Source organism: Amblyomma maculatum, chromosome 1, assembly GCF_055883805.1.
Source record: "Amblyomma maculatum isolate TAMU_Amacu chromosome 1, ASM5588380v1, whole genome shotgun sequence".
Lineage (NCBI taxonomy): Eukaryota > Metazoa > Arthropoda > Arachnida > Ixodida > Ixodidae > Amblyomma > Amblyomma maculatum.
The window spans coordinates 104,684,577-104,706,110 of record NC_139344.1 but is presented as its reverse complement, the minus strand read 5'-3'; the positions used below and the strand labels follow the sequence as shown (position 1 = coordinate 104,706,110).

General features: G+C 47.5%; 1 protein-coding gene and 1 long non-coding RNA gene across 4 annotated transcripts in view; one reads left to right on the top strand and one right to left on the bottom strand.

Annotated features, from left to right (window-relative positions):
* Window positions 1–21,534, bottom strand: part of LOC146203407 (tubulin alpha-8 chain) — a 48,705-nt gene that overhangs the window by 3,257 nt on the left and 23,914 nt on the right. Inside the window, exons 1-3 of one of the 2 annotated variants that reach the window (XM_084588739.1) lie at window positions 4,478–5,152; window positions 1,432–1,676; window positions 979–1,241 (exon numbers count right to left, since the gene is read on the bottom strand). In XM_084588739.1, the coding sequence (XP_084444865.1) occupies window positions 979–1,241; window positions 1,432–1,676; window positions 4,478–4,538 (569 nt within the window). In that variant the 5' untranslated portion in view covers window positions 4,539–5,152. Of the gene's footprint in view, window positions 1–978; window positions 1,242–1,431; window positions 1,677–4,477; window positions 5,153–21,534 lie in introns of those variants that run through there. The other variant, XM_084588740.1, reaches the window with a different exon arrangement.
* On the top strand, window positions 15,690–21,397 carry LOC146203408 (uncharacterized). 2 transcript variants are annotated; one of them, XR_014703862.1, is made up of 4 exons: window positions 15,690–16,315; window positions 18,096–18,267; window positions 18,743–18,819; window positions 20,725–21,397. It is a non-coding gene; the product is annotated as an uncharacterized LOC146203408 (long non-coding RNA). The 2 variants fall into 2 exon arrangements; XR_014703863.1 differs by lacking the exon at window positions 15,690–16,315 and adding an exon at window positions 16,552–17,212.

Genomic DNA, 21,534 nt, shown 5'->3' with positions numbered 1-21,534 from the left:
AGCACTGTCGCATTCCTGATCCTGCAAATTTTTTTACACTATATGTGCAAACCCCGTTCGCTTCACTTGTGGAGCCGCAATGCGGTCAAATCTGCTCGCTGCTTACTGAGCAAACTGGGGGCTCTTTCTGAATGTACGCAACGCGCAGAACGACGCAATGCTTGAACAGAAAACGTCTACTGAACCTGCGCTACAGAGAGCGCAAGCTTTTATAAAACCCTTATACAAGAAAATTACACGTAGGGCACTAGGAATATATGGGCTAAAATCTCCAGCTTAAACATGTTGGCGATTCGGGATGCCGTAATGGATGGATCCAGAAATTTCCACCACGCACTGACATCGTATAAAAAACACATAGCGCCTCGCTTCCACCGAAAAGCAGCTGCCCCGGTCAGGATCGAACCCGCGTCCTTGAGCCACCGAATAATCTGAATTCCTTCCACAATCTGAACGGCTCGGCGTTCAACTTAAGAGAAATGTTTCCACAATGGACATCCAATATCCATGCACTCGAAATCGCACTGAAGGAACCGCCACTCTTCCGCGTACGATCCGCAGAACGCGGAAGCGCTATCAGGTGACTGTAGACACACGAGCCAATCACACATCCCCAGGGGCTGAGATGACTTCGGGTTGGTGCTCCACGCGAAGCAGAACTAATATCTTATAGTCGGCCAGGTGAAAGAGTGATGTTGTACAATAGGTATTGAAGTTCTTTCCGCTGGTATTTAGTGCGTTTGCATGTTGGACTGCAATGATTGACGCGGCATCTCGGAGACGTAAGGTATGAAGGCAAGTAATCTGATGTACATATGCCGTCAGTTACTGCAAATCGGTTTCCGAGTAGCCAATATGCGTGTCGCCGGCCTGCTGCACACGAGGTCGTATTTCATCACGGGCACATGAATACCACGCAGCAATTAAGCACTGCCATTACTGCAGCCAGCAGAAAGCATCTTGGGCGAAGTTCCGTACCTTGGATAAGGCACGAGGTTGGTCTGGAACTCTGTCAGATCCACGTTCAACGCTCCGTCAAAACGAAGGGACGCAGTGATTGACGACACAATTTGGCTGATCAGACGATTTAGGTTGGAGTATGTCGGACGGTCAATATCCAGGTTTCGCCGACATATCTCATATATAGCTTCATTATCCACCATGAAGGAGCAGTCAGAGTGCTCTAGTGTAGTGTGAGTAGTTAAAATGGCGTTATAGGGCTCCACGACTGCTGTTGCGACCTGCACAAAAGTAGCGATTACAAAGACATAGTGAGCTACAAAAATTAAAAAGATTAGACGGAGAATATTAGACAACTAAGAAAGGTCGAGCAGTGATGACTTTGGAGGGATGTGTAGCTGTATTGAAGACAGCACATTTAGTGCAAGAGAATCTGAAACAAGCTTATGTGCCAAACAAACAAAGGAGTACCTGAGGTGCAGGATAGACTGAGAATTCGAGCTTGGACTTCTTTCCATAGTCGACGGAGAGACGCTGCATGAGAAGAGATTTAAAGCCGGAACCAGTTCCCCCGCCGAAGCTGTGAAAGATGAGGAAACCTTGCAGCCCCGAACACCCATCTGCTATTTTGCGGATCCGGTCCAGCACCAGGTCCACGATCTCTTTTCCGATGGTGTAATGACCTCTGGCGTAGTTGTTAGCAGCATCCTCCTTGCCTGCAAGAAAAAAATTACAAGAGTTAAATTCGCACTGCACCTCCGTGATGCAACGTTTAACCAAGACGTGCTACCCACTGTTAGGTTTCCCGGACAATGCAGGCTACTAGGGGAAGCTGGTTGTTGAGAAGGCGGATTTGTATAACGGCTGAGCACGGTGGCAGATACCGCTGAGACGGGGAAATTTTTTCGCGGCCAAAATCGATTTACTTACCCGGATTCGATCGACACGCCACGAAACGCCAGCGCAGAACCGGTGCCACGTCCGCTCCACGCGTTGCGTTTCCCGGTCAGTTTGCGCGCCTGTCTCGACAGGTTAGAGTAATCGACCGCTGCCCTCGTTATTTTCCAGGAAATGGACTCGACGGGCGCTGCATCGATCTCGGTCGGGTGACGACTGCCCAATCCGAATCGGCGTTGTCCGTATTTTAACACGTGCAGGCGGACCCGATGCTGAAACGGACAGCTTGCAGCAGGTACCTTCGCATACCGCCCCCACTACTTCGTCAATCCATGCATAAAGCTTGCTTACTTGATATGTAAAAAACCTGGACCCTACATGGAAACTCGTCCCTGTACACCATTGCAGGTTTTTTTAAAAAGAGGTACGGTAACTTACATGAGGGTACTACGCGAATACTTAGGCGTAGTGGAGTGCTCTGGAATAACACCGACAAGCCGGGGACACGTTGACATCGTACACATCAACGGGTCACTTTAATGGGTCACTGATCACTACCCGGGGTGGAATGATATGGCGATGCAAATATATATTCCATCCCACCGGCGATGACGTCAGAACTGCACACGACGTGACAACATAAGGGTCACCATGACGCCAAGTCGTGACGTTTTACGAAAAGAGCCAATGAGATGGTAAACGGTACGCCCGAATTTTGCCTCGTTTTTTCTTAAAAAAGGCACATACAACGGGTTTTCTTGTTCGAGGTTCCGTCTTCTGCTAGTAACCTTGCAAACTGCGATCGGTATGCGCGTTCAACATCAGCCCAACGAAGGCGTCGTTCGCGAAGCCCGGCCACTAGTCATGCATGCGTCGAGGTACCGCACAAAGAGGTAACTTGAGGTATAGAGTAACACACACACACGCACACGCACGCACGCACGCGCTGCCTTCTTTGAGCTCCGTGACGCCAAGAATACTGCCATGCCGGAGTTCGTTCAAAGATCGTTTTCCCCTCCGGCGGTATAGGGAAGCGGATCCACTTGTGCGCATCAACAAGCGATGCAGGCACTCACGGTTGCTTCTGTTCTATTGCTCCCTGTTTCGATGTAACGCGCACGCTTACCGCTCCAACGAAGAGCGGTTTCGCGAACGCCACTGAGTTGTTCAGCCAGACGACCACTGCGCAGTTTTCCCCGTCAGTCAAAAGCGGAGTCCGAACACGCACACGGGGAGATATGCCAGCCAACGTGATAGAGGCGCGGCTGCCGTGTATCCACCCAGCAAGGGGAGAATGCCTTGAGAATTCAGCGCACAACACTGCGTGTGTGCTGGCAGAATCGGTACACTGTCATGAAAATAATGATTCGAAATAGTGTCAAAAAAGTGTGGACACAGTGGGGACCGCACGCACTGTTACCCTTATGCCATCGTTTGCCCTGTCCGGGGACGCAAGAGAGAAACGACAGGACAAGCGTTTCCACATTCGACGACGAATCGCAACAACTGAGGCATATGGTTCTCACGATCGCCCCAGTACAGCTTGCTTAGAGGAAGTATTCAGAGACTTGGAATGGGATAAGGGTAGATGGAGAATACCTCTGTAATCTGCGATTTGCTGATGACATTGCCTTGCTAAGCAACTCGGGGGATGAACTGCAAATGATGACTGATGACCTAGACAGGAAAAGTAGAAAGGTAGGCTTGAAAATCAATATGCAGAAGACTAAGGTAATGTTCAACAGCCTCGGGAAGGAACAGCAGTTTACATTAGGTAGCGAAGTACTGGAAGTAGTAGGCGAATATGTCTACTTAGGACAGGTAGTAACCGCAGATCCGGACCATGAAAAGGAAATAACAAGAAGAATAAGATTGGGATGGAGCGCATTTGGCAAGCACGCGCAGATTATGACTAGCAGCTTACCGGTATCGCTCAAGAGGAAAGTATACAACAGTTGCATCTTGCCTGTACTCACATATGGGGCTGAAACGTGGAGGCTAACCAAGAGGGTTCTACTTAAGTTGAGGACAACTCAGAGGGCTATGGAGCGAAAAATGGTAGGGGTAACATTAGGAGATAGGAAGCGTGCAGAGTGGGTCAGAGAAACAAGAGACTGACATTCTAGTGGAAATCAAGAAGAAATGGGCATGGGCAGGACATGTAGCGCGAAGAGAGGATAACCGATGGTCGCTTAAGGTAACAAACTGGATTCCAAGGGAAGGAAAGCGTAGCAAGGGGCGGCAGAAAGTTAGGTGGGCGGATGAGGTTAAGAAGTTCGCAGGGGTCAAGTGGATGCAGCTAGCACAGAACCGGGTTAATTGGAGAAATTTGGGAGAGGCCTTCGCCTTGCAGTGGGTATAGTCAGGCTTTCTCATCACGCGGGATGCTGTCGAACGCAGTAATTTACGCACGACCCTTCTCCGAACCACATAGGTCCTCCTGTCGGCTCGACAACAAAAACGCTGGCGTTCTTCCTTTGTCGGCCACGATGTAGTCGGCTAACCATTGTTCTTGCAGTTTACACTTGCTCTGAAACAAAACGATTCTAACGGCTCCAAGAAGGGGCTGCGCAATGAGCCCTGGCAAAAAAAAAATAAAAACAAGGAAGACCAACCTCACCCGCTTCTGGGACTGCGCTGTCCGATGTCCCCCTACTCAGTGAGCAAGAGCACGGCCGCATTAAAAAGTGTGAATGCCAAGCCTGCACGCCGAAAGATGAGCTGCCGCTTTAGCCTGAGCACTGTGACCCGCGCGCAATCAAGGTCACAATCCACAACGGCCCACTAAGATTGCTTTGGTTCGAGGGGTTTAACGTCCCAAAGCGACTCAGGCTATAAGAGACGCCGTAGTGGAGGACTCCGGAAATTGCTTTTCGCCTCCACCGAAAAGCGGCTGCCGAGGCCAGCATGCGATCCCGCATCCTTGGTGGGCACAGTAGTCGAGCGCTGTAACCACTGCACCAACCCGGCGGGGTATGCCCACAAGAGGATCGTGACTGCCATCTGGGCTTTTTTTCCTGCGCCCTAAGTTACTGTGGGAAAAAATTTTTTGCGCGCTATTCGTAGGATAACTGTTCGCCTCCCCAAATGCACAGAGCGTGCATCTTTTAATTAGTACAGAGCAAATGCAGAGGGTAAATAATTTGCTCTTTGTTTGATACATTAAAGAGTTCCAAGTGATCACAGATCATTTCGCGTGAACGGTGAAAAATATTTTTGCCAGGCTTTGTACGGACGTGATCGAGTCTCTTGTTTATGCGCTCTCTTTTTCCCGTCTGATGCATGCCCACTTGCAGTCTTTGTGCTCCATCTCTTTTCGGTGGTTTCCTTCTTTCAATTGGGGAAGCCGCCGTAACTATGGTTAAAGAAACACGATTTGAAGAAAGGAGCTAAAACAGCTATATACTCGTAGCTAAACAAATTAACTTAGCTACGAATGTCATGCTGGTCAGTCGAGGCATCCTAGCCGCGCTGCTGCAAGCTCTGGAGGCCCAAGAGAAGCTGATCTGTCTTTCCTTTCGTAGCGTAGTCGAACAATGGCAGAGCTGCCTGAGAACGACACGCAGCTACGCAGCTGAGCACTGAAAGAAGACCCAGGCGGCGAGTGCGCATCCGCTAGGCGGTCACAGCACGTGCATCCGGTAGAACCAGAGCCGGCCGGAAATGCCACTGCGCAGACGAAGCTGGTGCGCGGTAGTCGAGAGCCTGTCGAGAGCACGCGGTCCGCACGTCGTGCCAGACAGGGCCAAGAAAAAGAGAAAGCCTCGTGTTACGTGTGTTCCTACGGGGACACAGCGGACGGGAAAACCTGGCACGAATATGCTTCCGATGAAAGACGCGCTGCAGGGTCCGATTATGAACACGGCACTGAAGCATGGAACCCCGGTAGAACCACCGGAGATGGGAATTTAGCATCCGGAAAGAGCCGCGGGAAAAAGGCACACGGCGTGGGCGTTGTATTGGCATAGTAAAGGGGTATGTGTTAAAAAAGTAACACGCCGTTTACTCAGAATCTACGGAATTACACAAATAGTACAGTGTCACGTCTGCAAATCACTTTTCATTGTGTCTCTCAACTGATAAGAAGGTGTGCCGCAATGAAAAAGTGCGTGTCTATTTTGTTTCCTTAGTGGCGCCAACGTGGGCGGCATAAATAGCGGCCCCGACTAATTAAAGCGCACATATCACAGGTTTTGGGTCTTATCCGTGACGTCACAAGCTGGTATGATGATGCCATAGGTTAGCCGAAATCTTTGGGTTTCCCGGTTTTCGCTCTCTTAAAATACTTTTAATCTGTATTTCGAGAAACATTTTGTACCAGAGAGAGAGAGAGAGAGAGAGAGAGAGAGAGAGAGAGAGAGAGAGAGAGAGAGAGAGCTAAGGAATGCGGAGTGATTATTCAAAATTTATGAGTCTCATATATTATAGGCATAAACAGTGGTGGAGAAAGAATTAAGCGGCGGGTTATGTTGGCTAAGCAAGGATATAAATGCAGAAGCAAAATCTAGCACTCGTTTAGCGCGGTATGCTTCGTTTAGCTTTGATTTGTCTCGTATATACTCGGGTGTATAACAGGTTCTCTAGCTTGCATTATGACGAAGGAAGCCTAATTAGAGCGTTCAGTGTAATTAGCTTTCTCAGAAGAGGTGAAGACGACGACATTAGAAGCACGGCATGGGAGACTGACAGCGCGTGAAGGAACCGCGACTACCGATACGGCACAGTGGTGTAACGCAGAGGCCAGCCAAAGTGATGGGGCTGGGATAGGTAGGTCACCGCCGCTTGCGGCGTGGGTAGCGGGGGCTAGCCTGCCATCGAATCTTTATCTGCTAGGTCATCATTGCACCCGATCTCCTTGGCTTAACTACAGCTAAGCCACTGTGAATTGTTTGAAGCGAAAAGCTTCACTTGGCTAGTCAACTCAGAGTCTCGCGTATGCCGTGGTCTCTGAATAGCCAGAGCTGTGCGCGCGTCGATTGAACTTCGCCGGAGCCGTGCGCTCGGCGCATGCGTCGAACCGAGTGACGTTACGGGAAAGGCGCGGGCTGCCTGAGAACCAGAAAAAGAACCAGGAGATGACAGAAAAAAAAAAAAAAGTTCAACGCTGCTGAACCAAATATTGAGCGAAAGCAATAGCTGCGGGTGACCGAGCATTCTTCTTCCCCAGCCCACACATAAAGCCCCTCTTTACCCAAGCCGTATGAACGTGCCTTATTGGGCTCTAGGAGTACCTAACGTGAATGCCAGGGTCCTGGCAGGCTGATTCTGACATAAGCGTCCCATGTGAAACGAGAGACCCAAGTTGGCAGCTCCTGCCAGCTTGGGGTCGTCTACGGGGGTCGTCTAAAGGTCAAAGGTGGTCACGGCAGAGCCACGCTGACGGCTCAGACTGCGAGCAGTATTGCTTTCGCAATAAAAATATAAGAAGGCATTGAAACTAGGTTAGTTGACTGTTATGGAGCGGTTGCTTTTCAGAATGGCCGCAGACTTTCTGCAGACAACTTTTCGGACCTACTACTAACTTATCCAAAATTCAAAAAGGGGCAATTTCCATGGGAAATTCTATCGCTTCATTGCTCAGCTAAATCGTTCTGCTGCAAGAGTGCGTTTATTTCTAGCCCTTATGGAAAGCCAGACGATGCCGGAACCAACAGCACTCTATGCCACAGCCTGGGTTCGAAACCTACACGGGGTCAGAAAGTAGTTTATTTCAGTTTATTTAGCCTGAACTACTGCATGCAAACTGTATATCACCACCTACCAGAGGCCAAGGACCGGACAAACAGAATGTAGGATCCGAATGAAACTGAATGAACCCCGCGCGCCGACTGCGCCGGCCGCCCATGAATACATGTAGTTTAAGATAAAAACAAGTGATCTTTGCACAAGGCACACCTTTGAAAAAAAAAAAAAAAAGAAATGACGGATGTATCACAAATTTTGTTTTCATCCTTCATAAGAATATTAATATATAGCTGGGAGTTTTAGTGGGCATGAAATATGGGAGGGAATTACACACACACACACACACACACACACACACACACACACACACACACACACACACACACACACACACACACACACACACACACACACACACACACACACACACACACACACACACACACACACACACACACACACACACACACACACACACACACACACACACACACACACACACACACACACACACACACACACACACACACACACACACACACACACACACACACACACACACACACACACACACACACACACACACACACACACACACACACACACACACACACACACACACACACACACACACACACACACACACACACACACACACACACACACGAGAGAACAGCGAAACGCGGTGGACAGCTTTGTTGTACCTTGCTGTACGAGTAGATACCGGGAAAAGTACTCCCACGAAGCACATTGCAAACTCAACTAGTAACTCCCCCCTGCTATTCCTAGAACCAATGCCATAGTCACCTGCTGCCTTGTCTCCTGCCTGTTTTTTTCCCTACCTTGGCATTGAAGGCACCCATTAGTACAGTATACTGCGTCTTTACTTTTCGCATTGCCGATTCTACATCTTCATAGAAGCTTTCAACTGCCTGGTCATCATAACTACATGTAGGTGCATAGGCCTGTACAACCTTAGTTTATACCACTTATTAAGCCTAATTACGATGCCGGCAACCCTCTCATTAATACTATAGAATTCATCTATATTACCCGCTATATACTTATTGACAAGGAAACCTAGTTGTCGCCTCTATGGTAAGCCTCGATAACACAGTACATGCCCATCCCTCAGTGCAGTATATGCCTCATTCGGCCTCCTAACCTCACTAAGCCCTATGACATCCCATTTCATGCCCTCTAGTTCCTCTAACAGCACTGCTAAGCTAGCTTCACATAGGGTTCTAGCATTAAACGTTGCCAGGGTCAGTTTCCAATGGCGGCCTGTCCAGCGGAGCCAGGCTTTCTTAGCACCCCCTGCTGCGTCACAGGTCTGACCGCCGCCGTGGTCAGTTGTTCCGCAGCCGCTGGTGACTGAGGGCCGGGGTTTTATGGAGCTTATCATAGGAGGTTGCGGCCAATTACTGCACCATGGTGGCCAACTCCTGTTCTGGTGAGAGAGTGCGTTGCCGGAGGTGTTTACCGGCATCAGGTCGCACCCCAAACCTGTTTATGCAATTCCATCGACACGCGGATTTTTTTTTTTTCATCCGGTGGAGAATTGCGCGGCACCGGGATTTGAACCCCGGTCCTCTTGCATGCGAGGCGGATGTTCTACCGCTACGCTGTGCATGAAATTCCTGCAAGGAATTCACGCGAGACTGACAGTCTTCAACGCACAATCTGGCGGCAGCAACACGAGAGCCATAGGAGCATATTCACTCGAACCTCTGTACGTTACTTGCACTGCAAGACACCTGTGTTATTGAAGGGAGTCTGCTCACAGCCAGCCCCCCCCCCCCCCATACTATCCTGCACCAATTCCTAAACGTGTGCCTCTATTGCCTAATGCATGTACCAGATTATGCGAAAGATACTATAAGGGTCGCGGTGGTTTTGATTACCATCTCAAGGGGTCTCGAGTATGCAAGTCATGTGATTGGTGCGAACACCGGATGCACCATTACCACTTCTGGGGTTTCCACCAATCAGAGGTTAAAACGATGCAAACACGGACCCTGCCATGGTCAACAGGTTGTGAAAAAGGCCATGTCCCGTGGTCTTGTGGCGTCGCACAACCCGAAAGCAAATAAATGCCTTCACATGTCACCTACAAACTGCCACAGGCCTGCCCATGATTGTTCGTTCACAACACAGACGCCCAATTTTATGGAGAACGGGGCCTTCAACGTTTAACTGGCATTGGCTTCCCTGCAGAAGACGCGGCGCTGCGCTCGTCCGCAGCAGCTTTTCACATGAGTACTAGATCGTTCGGTTTTTGGGGGGTCCAAAAGCAACTCGGGATATGAGACGCCATATAGTGGAGGGCTACGAAAATTTCGACAGCCTGGGGTTCTTTAACGTGCACCGACATCGCACAGGGCGCCTTGTTTTTCGCCTCGATCGAAAAGCGGCCGCCGGGATTCGATCCCGCATCACTTGGGCACAGCAGTCAAGCGCCCTAACCACTGCACCACAATGGCGGGGTAATCCTAGTTTTGATTAGGCTTTATGAGAAAGGTGAAGATTCCTGCCAAGTGAAATGATCGTTCTGAAAATATTAGTCAAATTGTGTTCGATACAAAGCAACTGCGGCATGGGCCACACGAACTAGTTCTGTGCACTGACTGGACTCAGCGGCGGATGCCAGCAACGACCCCACGAACCTATTCTCGCCTTGAGTCGCCAGGGTGGCTCTCCCTTTCCTTTGGAGGTCAGACGGATACAGCCAAATGCGGGAAAAATGGCTCTCCACAGGTAGCCAAATCAGTAAACCACTGCCCCATTTCTGACTGCTACTAATGTCTTGAGTTTCGCCTTACGCGTCAACCTTCTCAGGCAGAATAAAACGGTGCATTTTTAATGCTACAGGGAGTTTTACATCCTCTTCCATATATTGTGAAAAGCACGGAGGTTTAAATGACTCTACAATTACACGCACGGCTTTGTATGGTTTATCTACGGGAAAGTGCACTTCTCCATGGCGCGGAAAATCCCCGCTTTTGATTTACCTAGATGAAGGGGATCCAACTTCGCTCGGACCAAACTGCTAATGCTGCAATAACGTTATTCTCTCTCTCTCTCTCTATGCTAGATCGTTATCCGTTACTCCCGACAAATATATTATGACGATATAAAAAACGCAACCACCGAGGATACTGCTTTGAGGTAGGCCGCATTCGTGACTGACAGGAGCTGTAAACCCCGAAATGAAAACGATACCAACATGGCCCGACAGTAGGCTTTCCACATTGAGGAATTCAGCACTTTACTCCGTTACGGCTTATTCCACAAAAAGTACATGCCGGCACTCTTAAAAAACAAAACAAAAAACAGCCAAATCGGAGTAGACGTCATTCAGACCGCGTGCTGGGCGCTCACGGTACCGTCAAATCCCAAAGTAGAACGCTTAATTTCAAGTTGTCCTTTTAAAGCTACCCCACATTTCTGAAGGCTCCGCCGAGGACTGTAAATGAAAGAATACCAAGGGTCGCACATGCCTGTGAAGGTAAAGCTCCACGCTCACGCACGCTGCATGTTTCGAGCTGCGCAGCAAGCGAGCACCTGGACGCGCATGCAACTGAGCTGGGCTCCGAAGGCGCGTCGGAGGTAGCAGAATCCGCACTGCAGAGCGAGCGGCATGTAGGCACGCCATCATCCGATGCAGAACGAGCACCCTTCATGCTCGGTGTTTACAGCTGGAACAGATCGCGTACGTAACACGATCCCGTCACTGCCATCTGCGCCACGACATGCGCCGACCAACGTCGCTCACAGCATGACGGCTGGCACAAAGAGCCGGCCTGTTCGCCGAACACAGCGTGCCACGCATACAATTTCCAGGGCTCCGTTTTTAAGCACGCACGGCCATTCGCTCAGCCGCGCGATGGAGAGGGCGTTGGACGACTGTTGGTTTGCCTTTATTACCCGATTTCTCACCACACATGGAAGGAAAGGAAGCGGATTCGTGTGTCTCGTACATATTACAGTGTCGCGCGATATAAGGGGGGGGGGGGGGGGGGGGGGGCTAAAAACTTCAGCCAAAATGTTCCACACGCCATCGCTTTACCGAAGTCCTTTCGAGCCAGGAAGTAACCTGCCTTTCATCAGCTAAGGCAGTACCTGAACCCTGAAGGCGGCCACCGCCATAAGATTGGAGCCCAGAGGTTCGGCTCCTGAGTCACACCGCGTGGCTCGCAATACATTCCCAGTGTTCCAAATCTACTTAAGATAAGAATTTCCGTCCTACCTTATCCAATAGGAAGGACTTCCACGAATGCCAAAGGGCGACACGCCTTAAAAGCAGACGCCCAGGCCTCTTAACTTTTGGCAAAGACTACATATATCGGTCAGAGGGTGCGCAAGTGAATCGCAAATAAACTGATAGGAGCGGCTATCATAATCTTCAAAACGCGCGCGCTTAAATGCTTCGCTAGGTTTGTCTCCGTCCAAGCGAATTTCCGGCCATCAACCAGCGAAATATTGCTGCATTATATGGTCCTTGGAAGCACAGTGTCGCGAACGCGACGCCGGACGCACAGGGCCGGAGCAGAGGTATAGCGTTGACCGGCGAGGCGTCGAGGAACCGCGGAGACGAAGAGCTTTCATTAGAGTACAAGTAGTTTATTTACATCTGTACACTTTGGAGATTTAAGAAGGAAGCCTCCTCCCGATGCTATAGACACCAGGTTTTTTTTTTCGCTTGGGTCTCCCTAGGTCCCTAGGGAGGGAATTGGTTCATCATCTGCACGGGCCAGTCGCAAAGCGCGAGGTGACAGTTTGCGCGCTGCATCACCGAGCCCGGCCAGCACATTCTTACATGTGTGCCACTACACTTTCACACACACGTCGCCAGTTCACAAGCGATCCCTCGTCGTGCTCTCCTCACGGCTGAGCATCAAGTTGCCTGTGTTTGGGTTCATTCGCCTTGTGGGTCTCCCCCTCAGCGGCAAGTGGACCTCGCGCCATGCCGAAGATGGCTTCTCCCTTCGCTTCTTTTCTCCAACTGCGAGTACCGTAACCAGACACCGCGCGGCTCCAACGATGGCTTCTTGCTCCGCCGCCGCCCCTCTGTAGGTCATTAACTGGTCAGGCTCTTCTTGGGAAGTCAAGCAGTTTCTTCACAAAGCGACCAAATCGGTGCTTCGGAAAGGCCATGGGTGAGAGCAGCAGTTGTTGAGACGTGCGTGCAGTCCGGGTGGACATCTGCAGACGAAGCTGGCTGAGATGCCCGTGGAGCGAACGCAGACACACAGACACCTTCTGAGCAATAAATTAGCTCGGACACAACAGTTCCTCCGCCGACGGGAAGATCTCGGACGGCGAGGAGTTTCCGCTGCTCGACGTTAGAGATCAGCTTCTGCGTACGGTGATTGGGCCACTATCGAAAAGACTAGCGCCACAAACCAAGCAAACACCAGCAAAAGCTCTCGAGCTCCCAGGCTATGGCATGATAAACAAAAATCTCTGCTCGTTATCATATTTTCGGGCCTTGTCACACTACTGATATTCGTTTTCTGTCTCATTCCCTCTCTTCTATTAAAAAAAAATAATAATAATTCACTCACTCATGAAAACCGCTCAGAAACGTTCAGAACAACAATACCTAACTTAAACATGCAGTAGAACAGTAAAGGGTACACTTGTCTTTTTCGTTCACGAAAACAGAAAAAGGATCAGTATGCACGGTTCAAGCCATCGACATTAGCATTTGCCTTTCCCTTTTTGTACCGCACACGCTCAAATCTTGGAGCGTAAGGCTTCCTCTCAACAGTCGAGGATTTTTCCCCGACATTCGCGAAAGCCATGTTAGTGGGCAGTGGTGTCACAAAGACGAACGGGGTTCCGCAGATGTAGCAAGAGTGTTTTTGGGATGCCCAAACCAGGCAAGCACAATCTTTTTCGCACGCATCTCTATTGCTGTTAGCTTTCTGCTGGCGAATAGCACATGTTCATTTCCGTTTTCATCTACCTGACAGAGAATCGCTCCCAAGCTACGATTACTTGTGCCACACCGAACGACAAAGAGTCCGTCATATCTCTGTGCACGCAGTACAGGAGAGAAAGACTGGGCGCCTGAAAGGCACTGTCCATTTCTTCCCTCCAACGTACTCTCTCTGGCGCGCTTTTTCGCAGGGCGTCCGTCAAGGGGGCTGCAAGTTCTGAGTAGCTTTCCACCTCCTCCTTCAGTATCTCCTGATGCGGAGCCATTCTGCAAGGCCGCAACCTGACCGGTACCTCGGCGGCCAGCTAAATATCATGAGTAACGAGCGCTTTCCGCCCCGGTCTTTCAGAAAATAGGCCGTCGTCCTCGGAGATGACGCTGTGCAAGTCTGCCTTTTGCGTTTCAATCAGGCACAGCCGGCGCTGCTACTCTCATAACCTCGTCAACCTCAATACTTTCTCTAGGGCTACCCAGCTGAGGAATCTCGGTGGTTAATTCCTCACGGACGTTAACAGCCATGCTGAATTGCCTGAATCTCGCCCTCATATCTTTTCATGAGGTGTGTTAGATCATGACACCTCAGCGCCTTCGCTTCCGCTCGATGGCGTAGTTAGTCTCTGAAAGCTTTTTTCACCACTCTGAACGGCCCTTCCCATTGATATTGGAGCTTATTCGCTCGCGATGGGCGCAGGACAAGGACTTGATCACCTTCTTGATGCAACTGCAACTTTGCATTTCGGTCGTAACTTTCCGCCTGTGCCTCCATGTTGGCTGTGTGGACACATCTTCGAGACTCATCTTCTGTCTCCTCCTTAGTGAGCAGTTTCTCTGGTCACCTTTCCGAGAATTCGATTGAACGACACTGACGACGGAAGCAGAAACAATCCCTCACAATAGCTTTCCTCACTTTCCGATTGTCCTGTATATTGTCTGAACTAGCTCCCGTTTCTCTCTCATCGGAGTGCGATGGGGCTTGCTGGTTTTCAGTTTCATTGAGCTGCCTGTCTGACACCCCCTTACTGCTCTCCGGTTCACCGCTCCTCTTCACGCGCGTCACCTCTCTCCTCCTGCCCTGAGTCAGCCTCTTTCATCTCTAGCTTGGCCGCAATGGCGCGCCTAACCTCTTGTGAGCGCCCGATCGAACGACTCTCTCTCGCGCTTTCAGAAGCTGGTCCGTTCGGTTAGAAAACAAGTAGGGGTACTGCGGTGTTTGAGACTGCAGCCTCAGTACGAACTTCACCGAAAGGCCCAGTGATCACGACCTTCGCGAAAGGCAAACACTAGATTCCTCCAGAATCGGCTTTATTCACGCGCATTTCCCGCTGTACTGCTTTTCTTCCACGTAATAAGTATGTATAAGGTCGATTGTTGCCCCACTGTCCCTGAGCACTCGGCATAGTCAAATCGAACAAATAAGGATTGAGTATAGTTCCTCATTCGTCACCAAATCACAAGTGTATGCGAACGTAACTTTCGGTTTTCGACATCCCGCTGCAATATGTCCAGAGTGTTGACAGTTATAGCATATTGGCGGTTTGCGCGCTTCAAAAATATTCTGTGAACGGGCATGTGCACTCTTTTTCAGGCTCAATTTCTGACTTCTCATCGCTACTAAGTTTTTTCGTAGCGTCCGTTGTGCCATTTCGCAGCTGCTTAGATTCCGAACTCCACTGGCGCTTTCCCAGTCCTGGCATATCTAGCACCTTGCCTCTTTGTAATGTTCCGAAATCTCCTGAGAAGGTTCTCTTTAACTTTATCGTAGTCGTCAGAGTCCTCCGCAGAGAGTCGAGCAATTGCATCCGCTGCATCGCAAGGTAGTAAGCTGAACAAATGCCGCGGCCAAGAGCTGCGACCAAACTGTGCCTTTTCGCACGTTCTCTCGAAGTTCACACGATAGAGGCCCATGTCCTGCCTAACCTTGAATGGCTGCAATAGCTTTGATCATAAAGATCTTGTCGGACCGCTATACCTCTACTCCTTGAACAACGCTCGTCTTTTTGAGCTCACCTTGCAGGCGGCGTTTCTGAACTTCAAGCTCTACACTGTAAAAACAAAAACACCTTTTTGGGCATTTGTCTGATTCAAAACACCCTTACACCCTAAGTCTAGGGTGTTCGTGCCATTGGAAATCACCTCTTGCATGCCAAAAGGGTGCTTTGGTTGGAGAATATGCCTTAGGGTGTTACGGGCAAGCAATATCACCTAACATGCTGGGGGTATATGGCTGCGTAACTTCGTAGCCTTTTATACACAAGCGGCGCTGCTAATATAACCCAACAGCTAAATAAAGCACCAAAAGTAACGCTAAAATTAAAATTACACACGAGTGCTTTCTAAAAATGAAACAGAAACTGAAACAAAATTTCACCGCCAGGAGGCCGCCGGTAGCTACGAACGCTCTTTTCAAATTTCACAATATGGCCGTTAGCATTGTGGGGTGCGTTTCGACCACGTTTCGGCGAATGCTGAATGTGCTTCTTCGATTGTGTACCCTCGTGAAATGTGTTGCATTTCCCATGCATATGTGTTACTGAAGTGTGTACGCTTGTGAAGTGCCTTCTACATGTGGTGTTTAACGCAAACGAGCATTTATCGTGTCGGCAAGTGTCCGGGCTTCTTTTTGCTTTGCTCAGGCCGAAGGACTGCTGCACCGCTTTATGTTTGAGATGTTCGAAAGAAGAAGGCATGGACGATATTTTTTGTTCTGCGTGACTAAGAGGTATATGCGCTGACTACATTGCACTCGCGCTGAAATCGCACTGGTTGGTTCGGTGCCGGTGATACGAAGGCGGACAGCGTACTTTGCGGCTGACGCAATCGTATGTAAAGGTAAGCCTATTCTCACGCATATTGAGCTTTGTGGGAACAGTGTCCTACCGGACTGCTGCATTCTGTGTCTTTTTGTGCCGGAACGCTCCAGAATGTGCTGAAATGAAAACGTGAGACACGCGCTTGTTTTCACTTGGCTGCGAAAATGACATCGCACATGTGGTAGATGTCGCGGCGAGTTACGCAGATTTCGCGCAAGAACATCAGTCTCAACTTTCTTGAACAGAAATGTATTGTGCTACGTTTCCTTGCATTTTGTACGCGCAGGAGGTTCACGAAACGATTTTCGTTTCTTGACAGTTTGATACTTGCGCTCAGTTCGCAACGACTCGGTTTTGTTCTACCGTTTCCGTTCGTGCGGCAAGGCCATGTTGGCGTTCTCCTAGCACTCTTGACTCCCCCCTCCTCCCTTATCGCTTACACTTCGCGCTCGCTCTCCTGAAACCTCTTTCGTCATCTTCTTTCACTCGGAGCGCTGCGACCCCCCCCCCCCCCCCCCTTTTTTTTTATTTACTCGGAGCATAGGCGCGCAACGTCCTGCTGCTCGGGGAGCGTCCTCCCGCAGCCCTTCTGTTTAAACTTTTTGTTCGAGGAGGCTATGTTCGTTCTCGGCGGCCGTTCAGCGCGGCACGCCTCTGCGCTGGTGCTCTCGGCATCGAAGTGCGCTGGTCGGCCGGCCTGGTTGCATAATAGTTTATTCCAAACTGCGTAAACTATATGCCGCTATCATCAGCCTATGTTAACTTCCCCGCGTCTGGATTTGCCTTTTTTAATCACAATGGGAGCAGTTTTCATTTTACGGGGACCATATTTTGCGGTTGCATGGAGTGTGAATTTGCATTTTTATTATGCTGCTTTTGTTATGGCGTTTACTTTCGCTCTCGAAGAATCATTTGGGTACGTATTTTATTTTCAGCAAGACTTCAATTAAGGCACTTGCACACGTGCTAAGTCAGCTGATGTGGTTCAAACCATCCAGTTTTCATTATTTTTGTGGTCACATTTCAACATAACTGTTTGACCGCATTACTTGATTTTTGTAGTGTCTTTAGACTAGAATAAATGGATATTCGATACTGATGCCTCAGCTTCAAGTAGAGGTCAACAGCTTGAATTCTGTGGCCAAATATTGTACCGGATGTTGCTATTACAGAGTTTGATTCTGACCAGATGTTTACTTTTTTTGTCTTTTGCTTAAATGTACATATGAAGCGGTTATCATAGCCTTAGTCGCATATGTTTACCTTCTTTGCTCATCACAGTGCGCATATTGCAGGCAAATTTGTGACTTACTGTTATTAAAAAATTTGTAATGTATGTGTTGAAAGCGTTTACTGATTTTAAGGGCCCAGAAAACAATTTGACTTTCATATGCTAACGATGCATGTCTGTAGATTGTCTCTAAGAATTGAAGCCCACTGTTTAAAGCTGAGCGGGGACCCTTAGTTTAGAGATATATTACATATTTTATTGCCACTCAGCCGTGTGCCAAGTTGAGGGAAGGAGGATCATAATTTTTGCTTTGTTATTTTTTATATTAGACTTTCCTTAATATTGCTTGCAGTTTGGCGATGAGTGGCAAAATACTGATGGTTTTTGCAGTTTTCTAACCTTAGTAAATATTTGTATTTGCTGTTTGCTAATGCGAGTTTTTTTTTTTTTCAGATATGTAAAAAGGCATCAATTGCCTTAGCTTTTGTACAATAATTTTTAATATTCAATTACTTGAAACATTGAATAAAATGAATTCTTTATGGCTACCATTCACACAAACTTGCAGTTCTTACATGACGTCAACATGCCGATCAAGAAGGACGGCAAAGAGGCAGTTGAAATTGGCCTTAACAAGACACTTGTCTTGGTTTTGAAGGACACCATTCGTGCAAGAAAAAAGGACATTGCCCGGGTGCTCGAAGTATGTTCTGAGGGAATGCGTGAAAGGAGAAAGAAGCGTAAGTATTAAGCTGTTTCCTTCTGTTTGCTGCATGTGCTATCTAATTGGCAGTTTTTAGCTAAATGCCTACATTTTTGCTATTTCGCATTGCTTTATAGATATACTGAAAACATGTCTGAGCATCAGAAAGAATAATAAAACCATAACTAGCCTGTGCATTTCTTCATATGTAACAATTTTCGCATTAGCTAAATTTAAATTACCTATTGTTCTTCTTCATTGTAATGGTGCAGCCTTTTCGAATCTGTTCAACTAGTAGCAGAGAATTAGGTGGTACCTGATTCAAATCTTCACAAGCTTTGCTAATTTTTTGCTGTCAGATGTTTGGCTTTCAGTTTGCGTGCCTCTACGTGTTTTCAATTTTGTTTATTTGCCTTCCTAAATTAGACAATAAATTATCGCCTCAAAACTCGGCTGTCTCGTTTTACCTGCAAGGAGGTACACCATTGTTGTGTTGCTTGTTTCTGTTGTAGATTTACAGACAGTATTCTGCAACTCTTGGCAAACATTGGGAACCAGCCGGGAGCTCTGGATGTTGTTTGTATCATTTGTAAGTTTTCACTTTGTCATTTGAATATTCAGGAAGCCTACTTGAAACCGACATTATTAGCGAATTTTCTTTGTTTCTAAAATGGTTTACAGTCTAACTTGTAATATGTATTAGTGATTCATAATTCAAATAGAAATACTACACAAGTTTTCATCACAACTGTGAAATCTTTGCTGTGAAAGGATTATTTGCATTGTAAGTACAATCAAAAGCACTTTTAAGAGATTCCTGCCATCACATGCTTACCACATCGTATTGCGTACAAGAGTCACCTGATGAAGCACTGGTAATGTCAAGATCGGTGTAGTGTGCCATTTGACTAAGCACTCTGCTGCAGTGGACCAGCAGTGCTTTATCAGATGGCTCTTGCAGGCAGCTTGGTGGGGTTTAGCATTTGCTGGAAAGGGGTCTCTCAACCTGCTCATGCATGCTATTACCTAACATGTTCCTAATGTCTGGAATATATAATCTGAGACTGCTTCAAAAGAAATATTTGCCACATTGTCTTATCCTACAGACTTCTGAAGGTGGGTAATGCAGTTAAATAGTTATTTAAAAAAATTGCAGTAATTTGCTAGCCAAGTTTGAATGATGTAATAACTTTAATTCTTCTGAGATTAGGTTTACCACATTTGTTGGGAGAAAATACTGCTGTGTTTCAAGGTTCATGCTGTATAAATATAATGCCTTCAACTACAGATGCTAACATTTCATGCATTAACCATGTGGCACTGTCATAGACATTCTCATTTATAGTAAACATTCTCAATAAATCCAAATTGGTATTTTTGCATTTCAAGTTAGTCAACATATTTTTAGTATTCGAAACTTTAGTATTTCAAAGTGCTTAGACTGCCTGCCGCTATAATGATTACAACTTCTTGAACACTTGAGCTTTCTGCCGCCTCTTGAGGCTCACCACTGATGTTCTGGATGTCTATGCATACAGTGTGCTATGCGTGGAAAATGTTTTAACATGCCATGCTTCAGTGTTGACATTTTTTAGAGCTTCTGCTGTTTGGTTGTTTGGTAATGCTCTGCTGTTGCACATGTAATTGTCGCTCAACTCAAAGCTCCAGTGTACACTTTCAATGAATAATGTGTGATGAAGTTTCAGAACTGCCCCATAGAGCAGCGAGAACACTTTTTCCTTGTTACTAAACCTTAAATGTAAACACTTCAGGAAGCATTGCGATGACCTAGAGCTTGGCTGGTTCATACGTAGCACAAGAAGACGTGCAAAAGTTCAGAAATGCATTATGTGTTATGTATTACATGCACTTTTTTTTTGTAGTGCCCCATCACTAAGTATGATCTTTCCACTTTTTTTTTGTTTGGTTCTGCAGTATCTACTTGGCCAGTGCAGGGTATGCTGTAGGCCTTGTGTGAAGCCTTCAATTGAGCCAGCTGTTAATACTTTAGTAGTAAACAGCGTGCTCCAGTGCTGTTTATTGTTTATTTACATTTTTAACTATCATAATAAGCATTCCAGTTCATGTGAAATGAAAAGTTCGTGGGGCAGCATAGAAGTTCTCTAACCCAGGTGCTTTTGACGAGTGTAGCCATTATTGTTGATAAAATAGCTTGCATAATCTAAAATTACCATGCAGCAACATGCTGCATGAATAAAAATGGGTTGACCTTATGTGCTGTCATTTATGACTTGATCAGACTGCTGGCTTTGTGCCTCCTGAACCAACCATAACAGTATACTCTGTATTGTTAATTGTGAGATAACCACCAGTGGTTTCCGATAGGGCCATTTTCCAGCACACTGCTGTACATAAAGGGGCATTGGCGTATTCTAAATATAGAGTAGAAAATATGTTTAATTTGCTTTTTGCCAGGTGCAGTGCATATTTATACAGCTGGTCTGTTATGCACTTCTTTCAAAATTTTATCAAGGAACAGGAAGAAAAGCCTGCCACGCCGTGCGTCGGATATACTGGGAGCAGCATCAAAGAAGCTGAAGAGCATTTCCCCTTCATTCAGCAGCGGAAGCTTCTTCGAACATTAGGGTATTGTTCCAATAATGGGTCGATTTTGACTGTTCAATCTTACAAATGACGAGGGGTCTGACAATTTGTGCTGCTTTATAGAGCACCTCTTTTTGGGCGTCTGCGTGTCGAAGCCAAGATGCGCTGCACGACGCTTTATTTCATCGCTTAAGGCCGAATTTTATACAAGCGCACGCGTTGACACTGACAAAACATAGTATTAATATTGTGTACTGCGATGATTGTTGCATACGACTAAACGTTTTGTTGTTGTTTTTTAAGAAATGTCTCCATGCTGTTGTGTTCATTGTTCGGTTCTGTTTTTGAAAAAAATTGTAAACTTTGTTGTCTGCATTTGTTGGAACTGTTTTGCTTCTTTCATTTTTTTTATGTATTTACGTACATACCATGTTTGTTTCGGCCCGTCTGCTAGGCTCTCGGTGGAGAGTGGCAGTATTGTTAAATAAATGAGGTTCCATAGCGCGCATCAATGAAGAAACAGAACACAAGTGCCCCCCCTGCCCCCCCCCCCACCAGCACCCAAGCACCCACTAGCCCGAACCCTGACCCTTCTATGCCGAATAAAAGACTTCTAGTTTCCTTCTGTGTGACATTTTTTTTGTAACATGCTCTGCGAATTTGAAAAAAAAAAACAATCATACTGGCATGGGCCATTCGAGATGTCAAAATAATGGCATGCAGCATCTCTTTACATCCT